Below are 22,661 nucleotides of genomic sequence, written 5' to 3' on the forward strand. Positions count from 1 at the left end.
GGGGGACACATGGCACAGTAGACATGGGAGGAGAGGGCTGTGGGCTTTGGGGTGTGGTTGGGAGGGAGAGCCATGCCAGCACGTCACCATGTGCCAGACTGCTCATTTCAGATGCCCTGCCCCCCTTGAAACAGAGGCCTGGGCCCCTAGGTCTAGCTGAAGTAGCTTGTCAGATAGAGATGCCACAGCTGGCATCGAGATCCTTGACTTCTGTATGTTGACACCATTGAAGCAGGGAATGGGGACGTGTCTCCATTGGCTGGAGCCAACTGAGGTAGGCTGACTGTCTCCCCTTAACATTCCCCTGTGACAAGTGGGATGCTCTATGTGGCCAGCCATACTCCTACCCCGGCTCCGAGCCCCGGGCTCAGGACGGCCAGCCCCTCCTTGACAGCTGGGCAGACCTAGCCTGGCCTGAGGAAGGTGGCCATGTGACTGGGAATGGGCTGTGACAACCTCATGGATTTGTGTCAGCTGTGATAACTCGAAGGGCAAAGGGTCCCCAAATGAACAGTTCAGGGGAAGTCCACATTACAGGAGGGAATGTAGTTCCGATTCTGAGGCCCAGAATCACACCAGAAGTAAAACTCTGGGGGGCATGTATATATACATGCCCGCGTGTGACAGGATGATGGAAATACTCAGGGAAAGACATTGAGCCTGGCCTACCCTTCCCCCAGGGTGAAATCGCCAGAGGCCCATATCTCACAGCCTTTGACACATTCTCCCAATACCCCAAACTGGGGATGTTTCCATAGGGACACCTGTCCCCAGTTCAAGGCAATTCAGCAAAGCTTTGTGAATTAACTTCTCCATAAAAGGCACAACCGAGGCCCCCAGGGGGCTGTGAGACCACTCCCCGGGGCTGGGGGAGGCCTAGCAGCAAAAGCCCAGGACCTTGGAGTGGGGGGCTCTCCCACCACCCCGGTCATTGCTCCAAGACCTTGAAGGATAGGGGTGTGCCGCTCTTGGCAAAGGCCTTCATCAGACTGCTAGGATAGATGCAGCCAAGCTTCTCTGGAGTTGGGAAGCCCCAGACCCTGTAGAGGGACAGGCTCAGGCGATCCCCAATATAGAAGGGGCCCACCCATTTGGCACTGCTGCCATTCCTGGGGAGGGACAGCAAAAGGACTTGGTCACCCACATTCCACTCCTTCTCCTGACTCTCCCGCTTGAAACGCCTGTTCTCTGCCTTTTCACTAGCCTTGTCAGCCACCCGCCAGTGCAGCTCCAGCAGCTCCCCAATGAGCTGCAGCAGGAAGACATCCATCTTGAGGCCTTCAATATTGGCACTGCTCATCTCCCACCACAGGGGCTTGCTGAGCCTCACTTCGTCTCCCGTCAGGATCTGGACAGGCGTGGCCTGGGTGGAGGAGGCCCTGAAGGCCAGGTGTAGCAAGGGCAGGGAGGCTGCCCACTTCTTGCCATGCAGGAAGATGAACTCCTTGAGGGCCCTCTTGAATTCCCAGTAGGCGTCGGAGCTGGTCAGGCAGGGGAACTGGAGGTCCCGGCTAAGGGAGGCTGCCTGGGCTCCCAGCGCCAGCCCACAGCTCACCAGGACGTGTCGAGCGAACTGGGGGCCCTGGGCAGCCTCCAGCTTCACAGGGACGCCCCACCTGGCAAACACATGCTGCAGCAGCACCTGGGCCACCGCTGTGTGTGTGTAGGGCTTCAGCGGGAAGGCCTCCACCCACCTGGTGTTGGGGTCGGCCACGATCAGCACATGCTTGTGGCCCTCCTCACTGATGGTGATGGGGCCCACCACCTCGATCTGCAAGGTGGACCAGGGGGCAGTGGACCTGAGAGGCCACGGGGACTCAATGACCTTCAAGTCACTGCCGGTGAGGTTCCGTGGGATACAGAACAGGCAGCTCCGGCAGTAGTCCCTCACATGCTCCTGCATCCCGGGCCACCACCCCAGCAACCGCAACTTCTTGTGGGTCTCCTCGGGCCGCTGGTGGCCACCCAGGGGCAGGTCATGCACAGAGAAAATCAGGTCCCTCCGGAGTTGCCTCGGGACCACCCAGACTCTGGGCCTCTTATCCCCCTTGAACATGAGCAGGCCGCTCTCCTGGTCGAGGCTGAGGGAGTTAAAGACAGAACTGAAGGGGGAGGAGCCGGGCAGTTTCTGCCCGACCCGGAGTTTGGCAATGACCTCAGCCAAGGTGCTGTCACTCTGCTGCAATGCAAGCAAGTCAGGCCTCTTGCCCATGGTGTGGGGGGACAGGACGGGGACCGGCACGTCCTTGGGCGGGTCCCACCACTGCCCACCCCCCTGTGCGCCCTGTTTGGCCAGGGTGTCCACTGTCACGGCAAACAGGGAGCCCCTGTAGGAGGTTCGGTAGATAAATGGGAGGGAGGAGAGGCCAGAGGTGAGCGAGATGATGTATGAGAGCAGGCTTGGGTGAGGTAGCGGGGCCCCGTCTGAGGAGAGGAAGCCTCGAGCCCTCCACAGGGGCAGGAGCTCCCAGAGGAGGCTGAAAATCCAGTTGCAGTGCGTGAGGAAAACCACGGGGAGGCGGGACTGGCCGAAGCGCTCCAGGCCACAGGCCACGGCTGCCAGGTGGGCATAGGTTGGTGTGTAAGGGGAGCAAGAGAAGGAAAGGGAGACTGGGGCGCTGGTGGGAGACAGGACGTAGAGACCAAAGCCGGCACACCACTCGTCCTCACGGTAAAAGCAATAGCCCGACATGTGGATGCAGACGAAAGTAGACAGGTCGGAAAAAGGAGGCAGGACCTGGAAAAAGCGAGGCATCGAGGATGCGGGCGTCAGCAGCCGGTTTTCTCCCAGCAGGCCTTGGAGAAGGGTCAATTCCAGGGCCCTCTTGCCTTTGTCCTGTACCAGGAGGGACCATCGGATCAACCACGCTTTGGAAACCCTGCGGCCCTCCCGTGCCTCGGGGCCCACGGTGGTCCGGGAGGCGTAGGAAAGGTCCAGGACCACTGGGGTGTCTCCAATGCAGCGGGAAAAATGTTTGAGGGCCCAGGCAACAGCATAGGGGCTGTCTCCCCCTGACTGGGGGCCCTCACTCTCCTCGTCAGGGAGGAGAGGTTTTGAGGTATAGGCTATGGGGTGCTTCCTCCCTGAGTGCTCCTGATAGACGACGGCCGTCAGGGCCACCTGGCTCACTGTCACCTCCAGACGGAAGGGCAGCTGGGCATTGGGGGCCGTCAGACAGAGGGCAGACACCAGGGCTCGCTTCAGAGCCAGGAAGGCCTTCTCGTGCTCCCAGTCCCACTGCCAGTCTGGCTTCTGCTTGAGGAGGCTGTGCAGGGGACCCACGAGAGCTTCATAGTCGGGGATGACATCACGGTGGGAGTCCATGAACCCCATGAAGAAGGACAGGGCAGTGAAGTTGCTAGGGATGGTCAGCTGAGCCAGCTGGGCCAGGACCTGCTGGCAGGGCGCCTTCCCGTCCCAGGGGATGCCCAGGTAAGGAGAAGCTGGCGCAGGCAGAAGATCAACGTCTAGCGCCCCGTCTGGGGGGTCGTGGAGGCTGAGGCACCGGAGGATTTCCTCAGAAAGAGAAGAGCACTCAGCCCTGAACACTGAAGCCAGGGAGGAGTCTGGGGCGTCTTCTTCAGGCAGCTCCTGCGCCCCCTGCCCCTCCCTCTGCTCCTCGTCTTGCCCCTCCTCCTTCTCCTCCTGGACGTCCTCTATATTCGGCAGACTCTCGGGAGGTGCAAGGTCGACACCATTGCTAGGCTCAGAGGTGCTGGCCGAGCTGGGAGGAAGGGTCTTCCACACCTTCAAGAAGTTGCCCACATCAGTGTCCAGCCTACACCAGAAGAGCAGAGCGGAGGCACTAAAGGGCCTTGTGGAGGACAGAGGGGCCCCGCAGCGGAAAACCACATCTGCAGAGCCTTGCCTCATGGCCAAGTGTCCCTGAGGCCAGGCCAAGTGCCAGCCAGGGACATGGCAGAGCCTCTGTCAGGACCCCACCCACCGCCACCCCCTCCACCTCCAGTGTGGGCTGGGCCTCCATGTCAGAGATGCAGTTGCCCCCTGAAGCCTCATCCAACCAAATCCTCATTAACCAAGCAACGTTTTCAACCAGATCTAAGCTGATGACTTGGTAAGAGTGAGGCGACTGGCACTTCCAACTGGCCCCAAGGACGAGCAAGCCAGGGGAAGATCAAGAGAGGGAACGGGGCCCGATGAGGGATCGGGAGGGGACAGCAGACAAACGCAGGGAGATGAAACTGAGCTCGCGTGCCCTGGGAACAATCACTGTCCATAAGGTCCTGACCAGAGTTCCCTGTGGAGCCCCGGCAACTGGGAGGTGGGCAGTAAGGTAGCTCAGAGGGAGCGGATACCAGGGCATCTGAGTTACTGCAAACCTGGCCCGGGATGACGGTCATCTATGTCTAACCCCAGCTGTGAGAATCAAAGACAATACATAGGGGGGAAAATCCACCAGAATGGACTCTAGCACAGCTGGCCTCGTTCACCAGGAAACAAGAATGAGGCTGTCCATGGCAGCACCAGTGTGATAGCATAACATGGAAAATGTCAAATGAGCCTCAAGGAAAGATTCGCTACATCTGCTGGGTACTTGTGGAATGGAATGCCACACAGCCATTAAAATGAATCACGTGAATTCACGTGGCGTGGATCTGGGGAAAAAAACAATAAGACGTTGAGTACAAATGCCAGCTGTGGCAGGGTGCGTGCAGTATGAAAGCACGTGGGCAAAACTGGAAAACTGAAAACCACTCTACGGTTGGTTTATGGAGGCATCAATGCGGGAGAAGCGTGAAGACCTGAAAAATCTAACTACTCTGCTCATCGTTAAGCACTAGACAAACGTTGGCTAACACTGAGGCGTTTCTGGTCGGTCCCGGGGTGGGGGAGGTAGGGGCTGGGAAGCAGCAGAGGCCCAGCCCATTACCTGTTTGGCTTCTTCAGAAACTCGTCCAGGGTGGGACCATCACGGCCCAGGGGGTCATCTGGCACCATGAAGAGATTCCCCGCAAAGGTAAATGGTAGCAGGCTGGACCCGGAAGAGAGGAGACGCGGTCATAGGGGAGGCCTTGACCCACCCATAGCCCCATTGCCCTCCCGGGTGTCCGTACAGGGGTTGAGACCCCCATCTCCTCTCACAGGCAGGTGCTGGTGGGCACAGCGCCAAGGCCCCTCTCCCGGGCCCAGCACCCACTGCCACGGGCTGCCTGACATCCCCAGGCAAGGAATGGCTCCACCCCGGGGAATGACCTCACCGATCTTTGACCATCAGTTTCTTGGAATTATTCATCAGGATGTGGAGCTGCTCATTGGTAACGATGATGCCGTCTGTCTCCTCTGCCAGCTTCACCATGAACCTGCAGGGAGAGGGGCTGCTGCTCACCACCCGGAAAACCTCCCTTGCCAGGCCTTCTGGGAAAATGAACTCACAGTGCACGTGGAGGTGTGCTGACCAAAGAGGTTGCCCTGGTGGTCGGGGAGCCAGGGCTCGGGAGCCCATGCCCTTGTCTATGCGGCCATCCGGGGTCACCACTAGCCCCTGAGAGGGGGAGGTTGGATGCACACCCCAACCATATAGGGGTCTGTGCTTGTATGTACAGACCCCTACTGAAGAGACACACATTCACAAACACATGCACAGACACGCACACGGGAACCCGCACACTCACCCGCATTCACACATGCGTTTTTTACCGCTACCGTTTCCACATAGACAAAATGGACGAAAAATACCTACCCTGTATGGCTGTGAGGATTAAACTAAGTGAGACAGGACACTGAAGTGCCTGCCTCAGTGCCTCCCACACAGCATGCACACAAATATTCCTTTATTCCTCTTCACCAGTGCACAACATTCCCATACGTGCCAAGATAGACATACATACGTCTCTATGTACGTATACACGCTACATATACACACCTGTGTGTATGTATGTATATACATATAACCATATATAAAAACACATACCTGAATAAACAAATCCACTTTTCCAAGGATCACCTCTCCTTGAAAGAGGGCTGTGACCAGGAAAGAAAGCAAAGGCCACCTACTTCTCGGCATTCCCCGGAAGTGGCCATTCTGGTGGCCGCAAGCATGCTATTCCACAAGTGCCCAGCAGAGGGGCCTCTGCGGAAAAAGCCACCTTCCCTCAAAGCCAGCCCGGAAATTGGAGGCACTTCAAGAGCTTACCAAAGGGCCTAGCCCTTGAAGGAGGGATGCCTGGGCTATCATGCCCAGCCCTTCCCAGGCTGGGTAGAGGCCAGGTCTTGGGAAAAGTGGGCAGAAGCCGAACTTCTCAGTGCCCAGCACAGGAGGTGCCTAAGGGCAGCCAAGACCTGCGTGTGCCCGGCATCGGCTCCAGCCTAGGACCAGTGACCAGGGCAGGACAGTCCCTACCCCGACAGAGGCAGCATCACAACCCTCCCCCGCACCACCCCGCACCCCCGCCCGGTGCATACTGGTCCTTCAGCCACGCTGGGGACTAGGTGTTTAGGACTGACAAGTAGGGAGGCCCTAGGGCTTTATCGAGGAGACAGGGCCAGTCAAACCCCATTTTCAGAGCCCAGCCAGGGCTCCAAGCACATACAGTCACACACATGCCTCCTCCAGGTGCCAGGGCTGGAGGGAGGAAAAGACTAAGGCAGTGCCTTGAGACATGAACTTTAGCCCAAACTGGGGCCCTGAATCAGTCACTTGGGGAAGCAGCTCACTGGAAACACCGGAAGTCCCCTGGGCTAATCCTACCCAAAGTGGTGGGTCTCAACTGATAGGTCACAGAAGAAGAAAGCCTGTTGACTAAGGGAATGCAGCTGCAGAGTCCCAAAATCGGACTCACCCTTGGCCTTGGGGAGGGCCAATCTTGGAGCCCTCTCCTCATGGTGTCCCTCCCTCTGCCTCCAGAGGGCCCCACACCCCAGGCCATCCTCTCCAACGTGCCCCTTGTGCCCCTCGGAAATGCCGGCCTCCATCTCCCCAGAGCAGGGGAGGCAGGACCCCGCCTGACACAACTGCCCAGCTCCCCCCCACCGCCATGCCCCCAGCCCGCCCCCTGAGCCCTACAGAAGGCAGGCCTGGGACTGGCACACCTGTAGTCGTAGGTGGTGATCTTCTTGCCGTTCTCAAGCTGGGAGGGGGTGATTGAAAGCATCTTGAGGGAGTGCAGCTTCGTCAGGAAGTGGCTCTCTGGAGGCGAAAGGCAAAAGACAGAGATGCTCAGAGGACAGGCCACCAGGCAGAGGCCATGGTCGAGACGGAGAGGCAGCGGGCAGCTCACCTCTCACCCTCCGGTTCTTCTTCAACTGCCAGGTGGGTACGAACACAGTGACCTCTCGGTGGCCCCGGTTCCAGAAATACTGCACCGCCATGGCAATGCCACGGCAGGAGAAGAAATGCTGGAGGCCATGCCTGGAGGGGCGGGAGGGCGGGCAGGAGGTGAACAAGTTCCTCCTGAGGAACATGGCCCTGCCCCTCCGCCCTCCCTCAGAGCCAGGCAATGCCACGCACCCGCATCTGTGCCAGCAATGCCCTTGTCCCATTCCTCCATCACCGAACATTCTGGAAAGACCCACTCTGTAAGTGTGTGTTCGCATGCTTGGTTGGGGGGTACGTTGCGCACCTGTGTATGTGTGTGCGTGCACGCGCGTGCACATGTGCATGCGCATGAATAGGGCCCTCCAGGGCAAGAGGAAAAAGAAGGCAACCTCTACACCCAAAGAACTCAATTCAGGGCTAGAAGCAAATGAGCAGCCATTGCCACTAAGTGTCTGCTGGGAGCACGATCAGCACAGTAACTCCCATCCTCTGTTGGGAACGACCACAGGTCTCCGACACACCTGGGCGAACACGTGTACAGCAGTAAGTGCTGGGCAGGCAGGATGGTCTCTAAGGGTTGGTTAGCGGAGGCAGGAAAGGCCACATAAAGGACACCTGGGCTGGGCCGCCAGGCTCCGGCTCAACACTGACCGCTGGCCTGGGGTTGACAAACACCGTACCACGTGGGGCAGGCTGCAGTGGGAGCACAGGCCTTGGCAAGGGACAGATGGGAAGCCAAGGCCAGCCAGGCCCCCTACTAGGCTCTGGAGTCTGGGGCAAGATTCGTCACCTCTTTGGGCCTGGCTCTGCTTCCATCAAAGAGGAAGAAGAGAAATCTCCCTTCGCGGGGCTGTCTTAACCTTTCCGTGCACACTGTCGTTTCCCCATTTGAACCCTGTAGCCCCACCCGCAGAGGTCAAGAGGGGATGCCAAACTCTGTCCCCCTGGGCCACCCCATGCCCATGGGTACTCACACCATGGCCACACTGCTCCCATCGATGACCACTCGCCGCAGGCCCTGGTTCCCGGGTTCCCCCGACAGGTTCAGCTCAAAAGGTGTGTTCAGGGCCTCGTGGTACCTCTGGAAGCTGGTCACCGTGCTGTTTGCCTGCGGGTGGCGAGGTGGCTGCCTCGGGGCCCCCTCCCGCGCCCCCAGGAGCCCCCCCGTCTGAGCTTGGTGCTTACGACCGGGAGCCGAGGTGCTGCCAGACTGGGGGCCCTGCCTTTCGGCCTCCCCCTGGCCCTTTGGGAAGGAGGCGTCACCCCTTGACGAAGACTGACCCTCGCTCGGGAGTTTGGCTGCACCCGAGACCGGCCCCGGATCTGCGAGTGTCTTCTGAGCCACAGGAGTTTTAGGAGCTCTGGAGGCTTTGGAGCCAGCAGACCCTATTTTGGCTACAGGCCCAGTTTGGGCTTTGGGAGTTTTGGGCCCTGCAGGTGACGATTTCGCTGAAGGCGTTTTCTGAGCTGCGGGAGCTTTTGGATTTGCAGGTGCCCCTGGAGCTGCTGATGCCGGCGGAGCCACGGCTGTCTTCTGAGCCGAGGGCACCCCTGGAGCTGCTGGCTTCGTGGGGGCCGAAGGCACTTCAAGAGCTGCAGGTTCCGCAGGGACTGCCAGCGTCGTCTGGGCTGTAGGCACTTTGGGGACTGCAGGCAGCCCCTGATCCGCAGGTGGGGTTTGAGCTGTGGCCACTGCTGCAGCCATGGGCACTTCAAGAGTTTCAGGCACTGTTTGAGCATCAGGTACTGATGGCACGGTCGGCCCCCCTTGAGCCACGGGCCCCCCCTGAGCTGTAGACACTCCTTGCCCTGGCAGCAGCGCCGGAAAGGGCCCCTCTTCTGGCCCCTTACTGTCCCACTGCCCACTTCCTTGATCCCCCGGCTCACTTCCAGTTTGCAGCGGCGGTACAGAGGTCAAGGGGGGCCCTATCTGGGGAAGTCCAGGGCTAGTCTTGTCCTTTACACCTGAGCCCCCTGAGACCACCAATAAACTCATGACTTTCGGGGGGGTCTCCGGCCTCGGGCAGTTCTGTAGGGCTGCCTCTCCTCCTGGTCCCGCGTCTGGTCTGCACTCGGGGCTTTCCATGCTGGGCAAAGGAACCAGCTCCTTCTGCTTCCACTCGAGATTCAAGGGCAAAGGATTCTGCCCTGGTAGCTTGAACTGAATGGGGCCCAGGGGCCTCTGCCAGAAGGGGAAACTGAAGCATGCCTGGGACAGGAGCCAGGCCAGGTGGAGGGAGTGCAGCTCATTGATCCTCCAGAAGGTGGCGGCGATAGCCCCTGGCCACAAGGGCCCAAAGGCTGGCCCCGGGGTCCAGGCCTTCCAGGGCGGGCACACGCCCAGGGCTGACACCGGAGGCTGGAAGGGGAGTTTGTCTTCCACTCTGTGGCCTGGCTTCTGCTGGGACAGTGCCTGTGCATGGGACGCAGAGTCCTGGCTGCTGGTGGCTCGCGCTGGCCCTTCCTCTCGACCACTGTCTGCACCACTGTGGCTGTTGGAATCGACCCTGGAAAAAGCCCAGGTTTATTGGAAGGGTGGTTAGACCATGAAAGTCCCCCACAACTTCCTTGGGGTGGGGGAGCAGGGAGAGGATCAGAGAAGCAGAGAGCTTCTTCAGCAGAACTTACCGTACCAGCTGGTTCGCCGTTTCCTGTTGTGTGTTCTGGCCTGGGGCACCCAAGACCAGGGCCCTGGTGGCTCCCAGGCTGGTTAACCTCTTGGAATGTTCTAGACTCCTGTTCTGGAGGGTCCCCACCTCCAGGAAGGGCCCAGGACCGTCTCCCACAGACACCATGGCCGGGCCTTCCTTCTGCTGGTGGGGAGGGCAGATCAGGACCTCGGGGTCAGAGCGTGACTCGGAAGTGCCGATGCGGCCGAGCCACTCGATGATGTCCTCCTTGCCCGCAGCGTCCCGCACCAGGCTCAGCAGCAGCTCTTGGACCGCTGGGGGCAGCTGCAGCAGATCCCCTGCATACTGGTCACCGCGGATCCAGACCAGGGCCCCAAAGGCCCTGGTCACCTCGGCCTCCCAGATCCCCCGGGGGGTGAGCAGAGCGGCAGGGCCCCAGCGCAGCCGCCCCACCAGCTCCTCCAGCCAGTTCTGGGTCATGATGAAAGACTCAGTCAGCCCCCCCACCATCAGGGAGCCAGGGGGGCCAGGCACCAGGTAGGCCAGAGTGCTCCAGCAGAGACAGTCGAGAAAGAGGCCCTGGGCCCCAAGGAAGGCGCAGTGCAGGGCCTGCGGGTAGCGAACCTCCTTCCACAGCTCCGGGCTGCACAGGCCCTTCAGATACTCCTGAAGCCACAGTGGAGAGAGGAAGCACAAAGGAAGTCATCCTTTTATGGGCTTGCACTCACTGGCTTGCACTCTCCCCTGCAAGGCCTGCCCCTCCCCAGGGACTTGTCCTACCATAATCCAATGCTGCCCCCATGGCCAGCCCCTCTCTCCTGGTCCTGCCCCCTCACACACTCATTTCTTCCCAGGGAACTCTCTGAAGAGATGAGGGAGGCACCCAGGGGAAGGGGAAAGCACCTAGGCTTGGAGTCGGGGCCCTTGCTCTAGTTCCATCTCGGCTGCACCAGGTGAGGCAGGCTAACTATGGAACTTTACCTATTTCCTGAGACCTCTGTCCTGTAAGATGGCAGGTTAAGTGAGATACCCCAGTCCTACCCTGCAATTCTAGAAAGAGGAGCCAGCTAGAAGGGGAATTGTACACTACTGAGTATCCTCCCCTTGCCAGGAACCTATGTGACCTGGGGCAAGTGATCTACCCTCCCTGTGCCTGCGATTTCTCATCTGTAAAATGGGGATAACAGTCCCCCCTCATTAGGCTAACATGAAGCTTCGATGCCTTAATACAAAGGAAGTGCTTAACCTAGAGTCTGGCTCAACCTATTCCCATTCTGCATGCTCAGAAGGGACACCTCGCTTGCCCGATGACACACAGCTACAGGCTGACGGGCCAGGAGCACAATCCACATCTGTCTGACTCTTAAACCAGGGCTCTTTCTACCTCCTCAGACTACACAGTAACCACAGGGTAATCCTGTGGGATTCTGGCTTAATCCCCCTACAGAAGGTCTCTAGCACAACCCATATCTATAACCATGGTAACTCTGTTGCCCAGAGGGAAGAGGAGAAGGAGGTAAGTCACTGGGCCAGCATCTAGGGGAGCCCCACAGATATGCATGATGGCTGAACCAGAACGAAGGCCTCTGGCTCTCTGGGCAGACCATCTCCTCATGTTTACAGGCCTCACACACTCAGGCTTCAGCAGCCGCTGGGAGGGGACAGGTTGGAGCTCTCCCCTGCACGACTAAGCTATACCAGCATGGCCCCATGAGTTCCAAGGGAGCATGGACATTCCCACTTCATCAGCCAACCTATGTCGATTACACTCGCCCTCATATCCCTCCTGTCCCTCCACATCCCCATCTCCCTGACTGTCATCCCTCTTCCTCTTTTCCCCTAACAGTTCCATTAGGGAGCAAAGGCTCCATTTTAGATCTCCAGCAGCTGTTCTGAAGACCACTCCAGCCCCTTGCTCAGAACCGTGCTTACCTCTTCCACCTGCGCTGGGCCACAGGCCTCCAACCCCTTCCCCAAAGGGCCTAAAATACACCTAGGCACTTAGGCCCAGGTCTAACCCCTTCGAGATCAGTCCAAAACCAGCTCAAAACCTGATAGACATCCCCAGCCATCCCCTCCCACCCAGAACCTCAGCCGGTCCCACTGCCCAGCAGGGTGAATCTGACCAGGAGCAGGATAACTGTCACAGACCTTAACCAATCCCCACCCCAGCACCCTACATTCCAATTACTTGAAAAACAATATGTAAAAATGAAGAAACATGCTAGAGAAGAAGACTGTGGGTGGTTTCTTCTCTTTGTGCAAAGAGCTTAAAATAGTTATTGTTCCATTAACTGTTCAATATTTTTTAAAAGATAGATTAAAAACTAAGACCATTTCCAAATAATAAATGTGAACTAATATTCACTGAATACTTACTGTGTATCAGGCTTATATACACATGATCTCATTTATTCCTCTCTCAGCCCTAGAAGGAAATGGCTACCATCCCCATTTTAGATGAGCAAAGAAGGGCACAAGTCCAAGGTTACACAGATAGTGGGCTGGGATACTCAGGCACTCTGACTCCAAAGTCTGGGGCCTTAGCCACGGGGCTGTCTATACCATTCAGCAAAAAAAGGTAAAGAAACAACAGAGTTGTAAGTTCGAGCCCCATGTTGGGTATAGAGATTACTTAAAAATAAAATAAATAATAAATAAAATGTAAAAGTAAAAACAAATAAATAAAAAGGCAGACTGAGGCAAAGTTGTTTGAGGAGTAGTTAGAGCCGGGAGATCAACCAGCCCCTCACACGAAGGCTGGGCAAGTACCTCCACACACTGGGAGGTTTGCTCTCTAGACAAACTAGCAGGCGAGAAACAAGGTCCCGGGATTAGAGGTTCATCACCATACTTGAGGGTATGCCAGCAGCCAGACCGTGACCCTCCAGAACAGAGAACAGAGAAATACATTCTGAAAATCAGGCCAGCCAGAGAGACCTGAAGATCACCAAACAGGCTCCCTGATAGACAGCGCCCTCAGGTCTCTGCACAAACAAGTTCAAAACCAACAAGAGTCAGCCTCGTGCAAGGATTACCATGACACATGGGAAAAGCTTCTAATGTGAAATAAACACACAGGGGCGCCTGGGTGGCCCAGTCCATTAAGCATCCGACTCTTGATCTCAGCTCAGGTCTTGATCTCAGGGTCAAAAAAAAGGAAAGATGGAAGGAAAAAAAAAAAAAAAGAGAGAGAAGAAAACATACAGAAGGGGGCAGGGGAAATTTTGAAGGAAGAGAAACAAGGCAGAGAGAAGAAAACTTCAAAACATTTACTATCATTGCTCTCAGGGAGATAATATACAACACTGGCACATTAAACAAGAATAGGATACTATTTTTTTTTCAAGATTTATTTTTTTGAGAGAGAGTGTGTGTGCAAGCTGGGAGGGCTGGCAGAAGGAGAATCCTCGGGCAGACCCTGGTGAGTGTGGAGCCCGAGGCAGGGCTTAATCCCAGGACCCTGAAACCACAACCTGAGCCATAACCAAGAGCCAGCCGCTTAACTGATTGAACCACCCAGTCACCCCTTTGAAAAGAGAATTCAGAGAAACATAAGTGACATTTTTTTTAAAGATTTTATTTTTAAGTAATCTCTATATCCAATATGGGGCTCAAACCTACAACCCGAGATCAAGAGTCACATGCTCCACCAACTGAGCCACTCGGGCACCCCCATAAATGACTTTAAGATATTAAAAAATATGATGGCAGTGGAGCACCCAACTCTTGATTTCAGCTCAGATCATGATCTCGGGGTCATGGGACGGAGCCCAGGTCAGGCTCCATACCCAGTGAGGCGTCTGCTTGAGATTCTCTCCCTCTCACTCTGCCCCTACCCCCTCCCAAATAAATATATAAGATCTTTTAGAAAATTAAAAAATAAAAAGGTTGGAAGATAAACTTCAGGAAATATCCAGAAAACAGAGCAAAAAGTCAGAATTGGAGAACAGGAGAAAAAATAAGAATAAGTACACCAGGCCAGAAAGCTCAATGTCTGAAGAGGAGTTCCAGAAAGAGAGGATAGAGAAAACACAGAGGGGAGAATCATCAACAAAATAGTTTCTGAAAATTTTCTAGATCTGAAGAACATGAGTGTCCAGACAGGCCCACAGAGCACCACAGTAGTAACTGAAGATGGATGAGACAGACCCAAACAAAGGGTTCCTACTGAGAAACCTCAAAACAGCGGGGACTATACAAACTTCCAGAGGGAAGACATTTCACACACAAAGGACCTGGGTCCTGAAGAGCTTCGGATGTCCCAAAAGCAAGAAGTCAATGGTGTAAGGCCTCTGCATTTCTGAAGGAAAATAATTTTCCATTTATAATTCAACAGCAACCAAACTATCAATATCAAGTGGTCTTCAGACCGCCTATGTAGATATGCAAATATGCATACCATTTTACCTCCTATAAAACCTTTGGGTTAGTTGGGGCGCCTGGGTGGCTCAGTGGGTTAAAGCCTCTGCCTTCAGCTCAGGTCATTATCCCAGGCTCTCTGCTCAGCAGGGAGCCTGCTTCCTCCTCTCTCTCTGCCTACTTGTGATCTCTGTCTGTTAAATAAATTAAAAAACAAAACAAAACAAAAAAACACCTTTGGGTTGGGGGAGGGGGCTTTCTCGGGAAGCTACTGGGGAATATCTTCCAGCTAATCAACTAAGGCAACCAAGAAAGGACCTCGGAAGAAAGCAAAGAATCTCCAGGACGACGACAGACAAAGACAGATCTTAGAATGGATCCACCCATTCAACAAATCGTCACTGAGCACCTACTAGGTGCCGGCCACTGTTCTAAGAGCACAAGCATCCGTAGGCAAGGGGGACAGCTAGTTTGGTCTAGAGGGTCAGACTCAAGAGACAAGCTTGTTGAGAGCAGTCACCAGCATACCCTTCAGCACTGTACCATCTTTCTCACTTGATGACACCACTGATGGATGTGCTCCACCAACCCAAGAAAGAAAAAGACACGCAGTCCAGGAAACAAGGCATTTAACAAAGAAAAAAGGCAAATGATGCCAGGGACAGCAAACTGAAGTCTCGGATGCCAGCTGTGCAGTCCTGGCTAGACAGAAAGATATCTTCAAGAAAAAAGCTACACCCTGAGCGCATAGATTGACCTTCTAGAAAACTGTAGTGAGAGGCTACTGAAATTGTAAGAATTGGCTACAGGTACAAAGGAAAACCAGCAAATTGAAAAATAAGGGGTTCCTGCCTTAGTGAAGCACAAAAGTCAGAAAGAAAACATAAGCAGAATACAGGGCAATGCCCAGATGTGAGTGACGCAGGTTTGACCAGAAAACTGAAATATATAATTCTATTGGGAAAAAAGAAAGGATGGCGATGTAAGGGACTAAAAAAACTAATAGTACACTATCTGTTATTTAATTGAACTTAAATTTTAAAAAGAGAAAAATACATGAAAAAAATTAAACCAATTAATCAAAAGATAATATACATACATACATATGTGTGTATATGTGTGTGTGTGCATATATATATATATATATATATATACACTATTTTTTTTTAGGAATGTGGAGATGAGGAAATGCCAAAGGGAGTACTGTCTAGGAGGAAGAGCACAGAAGAGGCAGTTGGGAGGGACATAGCAGGGAATCACAGTGTCCTATTGTCTGCTTTCTGAAAAGTACTGGACTTTTTAATTGTGCATTACCTTTATAGAAGAAAAATTAAGTTTAAAAAAAGAGAGAGAGATTAGTTGCCCAAAACACAATTAGGGGTGCTGGTAAGAGATTGACAATCAGCCCCTGGGGGCGGTGGGGTGGGGGGGTGGCGCGATGATAGCCCCGATTTGTAGCATTTGACAATTTCTATGGCATAAATACTCCCACAATGGCTGATTTCAAACTACCAGTGGGGTGACACTGGTTTGCAAACTTCCTGAAACGTTAGTAGGGATTAGTAGCACCCAGCTCCAGCATATCCCTGGCCACCAACTTCCATGTGATTTGCTTACGGGAGTGGATCAAGGGACCTATCAGCTTCCATCTGACAATCCAAGCCCAAAGTCAGCAAACCACACCCTGCCCCACAGCTCTCTGAACCCAGTCTCTGGTTCCTCCTCCCCTCCCTCCACCATCTCCAGAAAGGAGGCATCTCCAGAAAGGAGGAAAGTGAAATGTCACCTCTCCTCTCTGTGCTCAGTGCTTCCTTGCCATTGTCAAGGACAGAGCGCTGAGCAGGGCTTGTCCGTGGGAAACTCATATCACTATTAAAACTCTCCTTTCAGGGACGCCTGGGTGCCTCAGTCAGTGAAGTATCTGCCTTTGGCTCAGGTCATGATCCCAGGGTCCTGGGACCCAGTCCCGCATCGGACTCCCTGCTTGGTGGGAAGCCTGCTTCTCCCCCTGCCTGCCGCTTCCCCTGCTTGTGCGTGCTCTCTTGCTCTCTTTCTCTAACAAATAAATAAATAAAATCTAAATAAATAAATAAATAAAACCCTCCTTTCCACTTGCAGATCTCACCTCAGAGAGGCCAGGCTCCCCCAGTGTTTGTTTTTTGCCACTGGGAAGGTGATTTCTGGCAAATGACTTCATTATTTCTTAAATCCCACCACAAGATAACAATTTAAAGATACTCGAGTTCTACAGACATTTTCCTGGAAAGTCAGTGAGTATAATTCAGAAACATACCCAGGCCCTCCTCCAGATGAGCCTGTCTCCTTCACCCCTCCTCCCCTCCCCATCCAGCCACCCCCATGCTCACCCCTCTCCCATCCGTCAGCCTCTGGTCTCACTAGGTCCTCCCTGCCCATTGGCCTGAGTATCACAGCACGTTATCAAAGTACAGGCTTCGGTGTCCCCACAGCTGGGATTAGAGTCAGCCCCAGCACCTCCACATGGAAGCCACAAGACATCATTAGACTTGAGAAATTGTCACGGATCATATTGCTTGACCCTGGGGAGCATTTCGTCTTACTTTAATTTCAGCTTTTCATTTTACAAACAAGGAGACTGAGAATAAGAGACAAAAGCACTCGTTCAAAGTTGTACAGTAATAACTGACATCTGTGGGTGACTGGGTGGGTCGGTTCGGCGCCCGGCTCTTGGTTTCAGCTCAGGCCACCAGCTCAGGGTCCTAGGATGGAGGCACCTCCCCCACCCCCATGGAGCCCTCGATGGGGAGTCTGCTTGAGGATTCTCTTCCTCTTCCTCTGCCCCTCCCCCCCAAATAAATAAATCTTTAAAAAAGAGTAAAAATAACTGACATCTATATCACATAGCTCTCCACGTTTGCGAACATTCTTTTTTTTTTTAAGATTTTATTTATTTATTTGACAGAGAGAGATCACAAGTAGGCAGAGAGGCAGGCAGAGAGAGAGAGAGAGAGAGAGAGAGAGAGAAGCAGGCTCCCCGCTGAGCAGAGAGCCCGATGCGGGACTCGATCCCAAGATGCTGGTATCATGACCTGAGCTGAAGGCAGAGGCTTAACCCACTGAGCCACCCAGGTGTCCCCACATTTGCAAACATTCTTAAGCCTGCATTATTTCAGCAGACTCACAACCCCTCCATGATATGGGTGTTATATTATTATTTTATAGATGAAGAAATAGGCTCCAGAGAGAGTCAATTATTTGACCCAGGTCACCCAGTTAGAGGCTAGAAAACCCTGATCTCAAATTCTCTCTGCCACATTCCTCAGTCCCAGACACAGCTTGGTGACAACAGGTTGAGCCCAGATCTCCTGAGTCCTGGGACAAAGCCTTATCCTCCCTCCCACCCTCCCTGCTCTCCTGCTCCAAACCTCCAACCGTCTCTTCTCTCTGCTCATTTTGTGCAATAAGAGAGGGACTAACCTAGAAGACCCTCATGTTCTATTTCCATCTTAAACAGGGCCTTTCCCTGAGGGAAGACAAAGGGGAAGGAGGTAACAGGTAGGGGAATCAAGAAAGCCACTGGTTACATTAGCAGGGCCTGGGGTGTGAGGGAGGGAGTGGCCCACGGAACCCTGAGACAGTAGTAGGAGCAGGAGCAGACAGGTCTAGAGAAGCTGATCCAGGATTTAAAGCAAGGGGCAGGAGCGCTAGGCACCTCTGAAAATACAAATCAAAAGGGTGAGTTGTTCTATTTCAAATTAATAAAAAGATTAAGAATTGGGGTGCCTGAGTAGCTCAGTTGGTTAAGCATCTGCTTTTGGCTCAGGTCATTTTCCCCTGAGTCCTGGGATCGCGCCCCGAGAGCCCCTAGCCCCGAGTGGGGCTTCCTGCTCTGCGGGAGCCTGCTTCTCCCTCTCCCTGCCATTCCCCCTGCTTGTACTCTCTCTCTCTCTGTCAAATAAATAAATACAATCTTTAAAACAAAAAATAAAATAAAATAATAAAAAGATTAAGAACCCAAAACAACCCTAAAGGCTCCTCTTGTTAGCCCACCCCATTCTAGCTACGGAAAAGTCTGAATCTCAGGGGCTCCAGCCCATCCATTCTCTGGGCAGGCACCCCTCCCATCCCCCTGCACCTCTGTCAGAACTGGAAAAACTGCTGACCAAGCAGCTCAGTGGAGGGGCTGAGGGAGGAACTTTCCAGCCTGCCTGCCTGCCACTGGCCAGTGTATTCTGGGCTCCCCCACCCATGGCCTTGACCAATTAGGATATTGGCATGGACCCAGCTGGAGAAGGGGTGTGTGTTGAGGGGATGGGGGGTGAGAGGTGCAAAGGAAGTGGGTGACCTGGGACCCAGGGAAGCTGCAGCATTCCTACCAGGAAAAGATAAAGGAATCTAGAGGAAGAGGGAGACCTTGGCCATGACTGGGAGTTAGAGGGAACCTGAGAGGCCCAAGTGGAGAAGCTTGAGAGAGAAGCCAGAGAGAATGCAAGAGAGGTTCACTGTGACCTACCCTGTCCAGCACCCAGCCCCACACAGCAACCCCTTTCATCTGAAAGCCCATAGCCCTCCTCCAAGATTCCCACCCATCCCCAAGGACTGCTGTCTTCCAGAGCATCTGCATGCACACACACACACACACACACACACACACCAGCCCCTGCAAGAGGCTGCCTAGGGCATCAAGAGTGTGGGGCAGGGAACCCAGAGCCCTGGGTTCTGATTCCAGCACTTGCCACCCTCCCCCCATCCCCACTTGACACTGTGAGGTCATGCAAGCCCCTTACCCTCTCCAATCCCCAATACCACATCTGTAAAATGCCAGCATTGCTCTAGAAGGGTCTCTAAGGGCCCCTCCTGTCCAGCACTCTGAGGGGCTCCAAGGGGGCAGCCCAGGATTTAAGGAGACTTAAAAGGAAACAGAAGGACCTGCGCCTTCCAGCTTCTTGGTAGAGAACAAAGAGGTACTGCAGAGGCCATAGAAATGCTAGACCTGGGCGCCTGGGTGGCTCAGTGGGTTAAAGCCTATGCCTTCGGCTCAGGTCATGATGACACAGTCCTGGGATCGATCCCCGCATCAGGCTCTCTGCTCAGGGGGGTGCCTGCTTTTCCCCCCCCCCCCCCCCCCCCGCCTCCTCTGCCTGCCTCTCTGCCTACTTGTGATCTGTCAAATAAATAAATAAAATCTTTAAAAAAAAAAAAAAAGAAAGAAAGAAAGAAAGAAATGCTGGACCTTAAGTTGTTCCCCAGATGAGGGAGCAGGCTATGGATGCTGGGGTCCTGGCCATGTAAGGCTCATGGGGGAACACACACCATGGAGGCTCTCTCAGCGCACTTGAGAGACAGAAGTGACATGCAGGAGAGGGGTGAGGCCGAAAAGAAAAAGGGAACCAGAGGAAGGAACCAAGGCTGCAGACCTGGAAAGACAGGAGACTGGCCCACTACCTGCCCGCGATAGTGCCTAATCCAGGTCGAGGGACCTCTGGGGACCCCTGCCTCCCCTGGGCAGGGGAGCGTGAGAGGAGTCTGGCTGGAAGGGGCGGGTGGGGGTAGGAACGAGCTGTTTACCTTGGCTTTGCTCATGTTCTCCTTGGGCCCCTCGAGCTGCAGCCAGAAGTAGGGGGTGTCTGGGCGGCTCTGGAAGGCGTTCAGCTTGACCCTGAAGATGCGCTGCACTTGCAGCCGCTGCCGCTGAACTCGGGGCTTTGATTTGGTCTGCACCATGAACCATTCCTGCGCCGGAGGGTCGCCCCCTGACAGGAGCATGGCTGCCCCGCCCGTCGCTGGAAGGAGGGCGCCGACAGTGTCACCGGGCTCCCAGCGCGGGAGGCACCCCAGCCGAGTGCCCGAGGAGTCCAGGCCACGCCCCCTCCTGCGAGGGGCGCGCCCCCCCGCCGGGGCCGCGGTCCTCCCGGCTAGCTTACCCTACCGCCACCGCCCGGGTGCCGGTCCGCCCGAGCTGCGTCCCTTTTGGCGGCGTCTCCCGCGACAATCTCTTCCTGCCAGGGGCTGCAGCTGGGGGTGGGACCGCTGGGGCTCCCGCCGCCCTTCCCTCCGCCCCCAGCCTTTCCCCTTCACCACTGCGCCAGCCCCCGCAAGATGAACCCTCTCTCCGCCCCCCGGGTGGCTAGAAGGGGCGCGGAAGGCCGGGGGAGGGGGCGACGAGGTGGGGGGAAGGGACGGGAGGGTCCTCGAAACCTCCGCCTTCCACCCAAGATTTAGGCCGCGAGCCAGAATCAGGGGTCAAAGTTAATTTCCTTCCACGTTCCCCTTTCCTGGGTGGAAGGAAGAGGAAGGGGAAGGAGGGGCGTTCGGTGCGGGAGAGGGGGCTTGGTTTCTGGGACTTTCTCCCAGCTCCTCCCACCGCGCCCCTCCCAGCCCTCGCAGGAGTAGCGGACCGGTGCCACTCCTCCCCCTGCACCACCCTACCCAAGGAAAGGGTTAAGGGAGAGCAGGGTGGGGAGCGGGGGAGGCCGGGGCCTGAGGAAACTCCGGGCTGGAAACCTAGCAGGAAGCTGAGAGAAACGGCACCGCCTCCCCACCCCACCCCACCCCCAAGTCTGGGGACAGCCAGCCGCGGCTGGCCGACAGCCCAGACCCTCCTGAAGCCCCCAGGGCTGGAGGGGCGGGAGAGCCGCCCGAGTTTTCAGACTCGCGTTGTTTATGAAAGCCCCTTTTAGCGAATTTCAGTAATGCCGGGAGGGGAGGCTCCAGGATTGGAGTGAGGGTCTGGCCTGGAACGCCGCCTTTGAGGGTTCCCTCAACCCTTGACCCACAGCCAACCATTTGGCATCAGCGGTCAGGGAGCAGCTCTGGGCTGGGGGAGGCCAGCCTCCAGCACCCCGCGCCAGAGGCATCACTGGCACAAAGAACACCTTATGCAGCCCTGCAGCCTGAACAACCTAGCTCTGTGGAAGGGCACAGTCTGGGTCCTGGGCTTCGGTGACTTTTATTTTACAAACCCCAAATGAGACCAGTATTCCAACAGGCACAAGTGTACCTATGGGGAAGGGCAGTGGACTTTAATTTTAGGCCGGCCCTGGAACATCTGGACTGCCTGGGCCATGACATAACTGTGTGCATGAAGATGAGGGGCGGAGAGCACCCCACTGCAAGGAAAGGGCCCAGCTGGGGAGAGGACGGGGCTCATACCACTCTTAGTCTGGACTGGACACAGCCCATCCTGTCCCAGACCACCCCGACTCCTGCTGCTTCTCCCTAGACTGGAATCCAGAAAAGGAGGAGGTGATGAGCCGCCTCTGGCTCCACAGCCTTCTGCTCAGGCCCCATCTGATGTCCCTGTCCTGCCCTTCTAGAGCACCTGGAAGCAGACCCCCAGGGTGAACGTCAGGTCCTCTCTGCTCTCTTCCTACCTCTGTCTGCTCTCCGTTGATCAGAAGAGGCTCCTGCCTCTTCTCCTCGGAAGCAAGGTGAGAGCCACCTACCCCTGGTCCTCACTAATCCCTGAATAAATACAAAACTCTTGTTGACCTTTTCCAGCTGACTGTGGACCCCACGCACAGTGGCATCTTCAGGTTCAAGGGGCCATGTGGAGGATGGAAAGAGGTCAGGTTTAAGAGTCAGGTACTTGATAAATGGATCAAAGAGGGTAATTTATGTAAATTCTTGTGATTGAATTTCTTCAGCTCATAAAAATGGGGATAATAATCCCTACAGCACAGGCTGTAGATCTGACCGTACAGGGACCACACCTAACACATTTTCTGGCACAGAATAGATACCTGATACATTTTAATTTTCCCTCCCTAGATCTTGTCTCTTGTCCCCACCTCACCTCTGGCCCATATGTCACCAGAGCTTCCCAGAGATCCCCTCTTTCCCACTGTCAGCAGCCTGGCTCCTGGATGGGGCTTTCCTCACCCTTCCTGCTAACCCATCCCCTCCTTCTGCTTCTCCTCCTGGATATAGTCAATTTAATTAAATAGCCTGGCTCCAGTCCTGACTTCACCAGTGATGAGTTGTGCACGATTAAGCAGGTAGCTGAGTCCTTGACCTCTCTGGCCTTCCTCATCTAAATTCATTCACTGGGCCAAATCCATTCACTCCTTCAACAAATTCAGTACATCTTTATTGTTTACTCTAAGCCAGGTCCTGGGAGTATAGCATTGACTAAATTAACTCCTGGCACTCATGGACCAGGAGAAGAAAGAAGAAGAAAACAGCTGTGATGTCAGGGGATGGTAAGTATTCTAGAGGAAAGAAAGTAAGTTGTGCTGATGAAGTGCCAGATGGGGCCTCGCTGGTGAAGAGGAGAGTTCAGCTAGAGGGAGAGCAGGAATGGGCACTGAGATGATAATGTACAAAGCTCTTAACAATTTTTGATCCAAGCCTCCCCCAGCATGAATCTTTAGTGATTCCTTGCCTCCAACATAGGTTAAGACTTGCTCGATTG

The 22,661-nt window shown here is 54.8% G+C and overlaps 1 protein-coding gene across 1 annotated transcript; it reads right to left on the bottom strand.

The window, feature by feature from the left end:
- Positions 1-336: 336 nt before the first annotated feature.
- On the bottom strand, positions 337-20,142 carry NYNRIN (NYN domain and retroviral integrase containing). The gene is made up of 8 exons (XM_032856249.1): positions 19,817-20,142; positions 9,906-10,573; positions 8,252-9,784; positions 7,240-7,370; positions 7,052-7,148; positions 5,221-5,322; positions 4,893-4,994; positions 337-3,779 (listed from the first exon to the last, which is right to left on the bottom strand). Exons 1-8 carry the CDS (start codon positions 20,012-20,014, stop codon positions 929-931), a joined length of 5,682 nt encoding a protein of 1,893 aa, XP_032712140.1. The 5' UTR covers positions 20,015-20,142; the 3' UTR covers positions 337-928.
- Between the last annotated feature and the right edge of the window lie 2,519 nt (positions 20,143-22,661).

This window comes from Lontra canadensis, unplaced genomic scaffold (genome assembly GCF_010015895.1).
Source record: "Lontra canadensis isolate GAN:19392208 unplaced genomic scaffold, GSC_riverotter_1.0 scaffold12, whole genome shotgun sequence".
Lineage (NCBI taxonomy): Eukaryota > Metazoa > Chordata > Mammalia > Carnivora > Mustelidae > Lontra > Lontra canadensis.

Excerpts from the sequence above, each read along its gene's own strand:
- NYNRIN (XM_032856249.1), bottom strand. The coding sequence starts at position 20,014 with ATGCTCCTGTCAGGGGGCGACCCTCCGGCGCAGGAATGGTTCATGGTG. Across the intron at positions 10,574-19,816 it reads AGAACATGAGCAAAGCCAAG|GAGTATCTGAAGGGCCTGTG; the intron begins GTAAACAGCTCG and ends CTGTGGCTTCAG. Across the intron at positions 7,149-7,239 it reads GAAGAACCGGAGGGTGAGAG|AGAGCCACTTCCTGACGAAG; the intron begins GTGAGCTGCCCG and ends TTTCGCCTCCAG.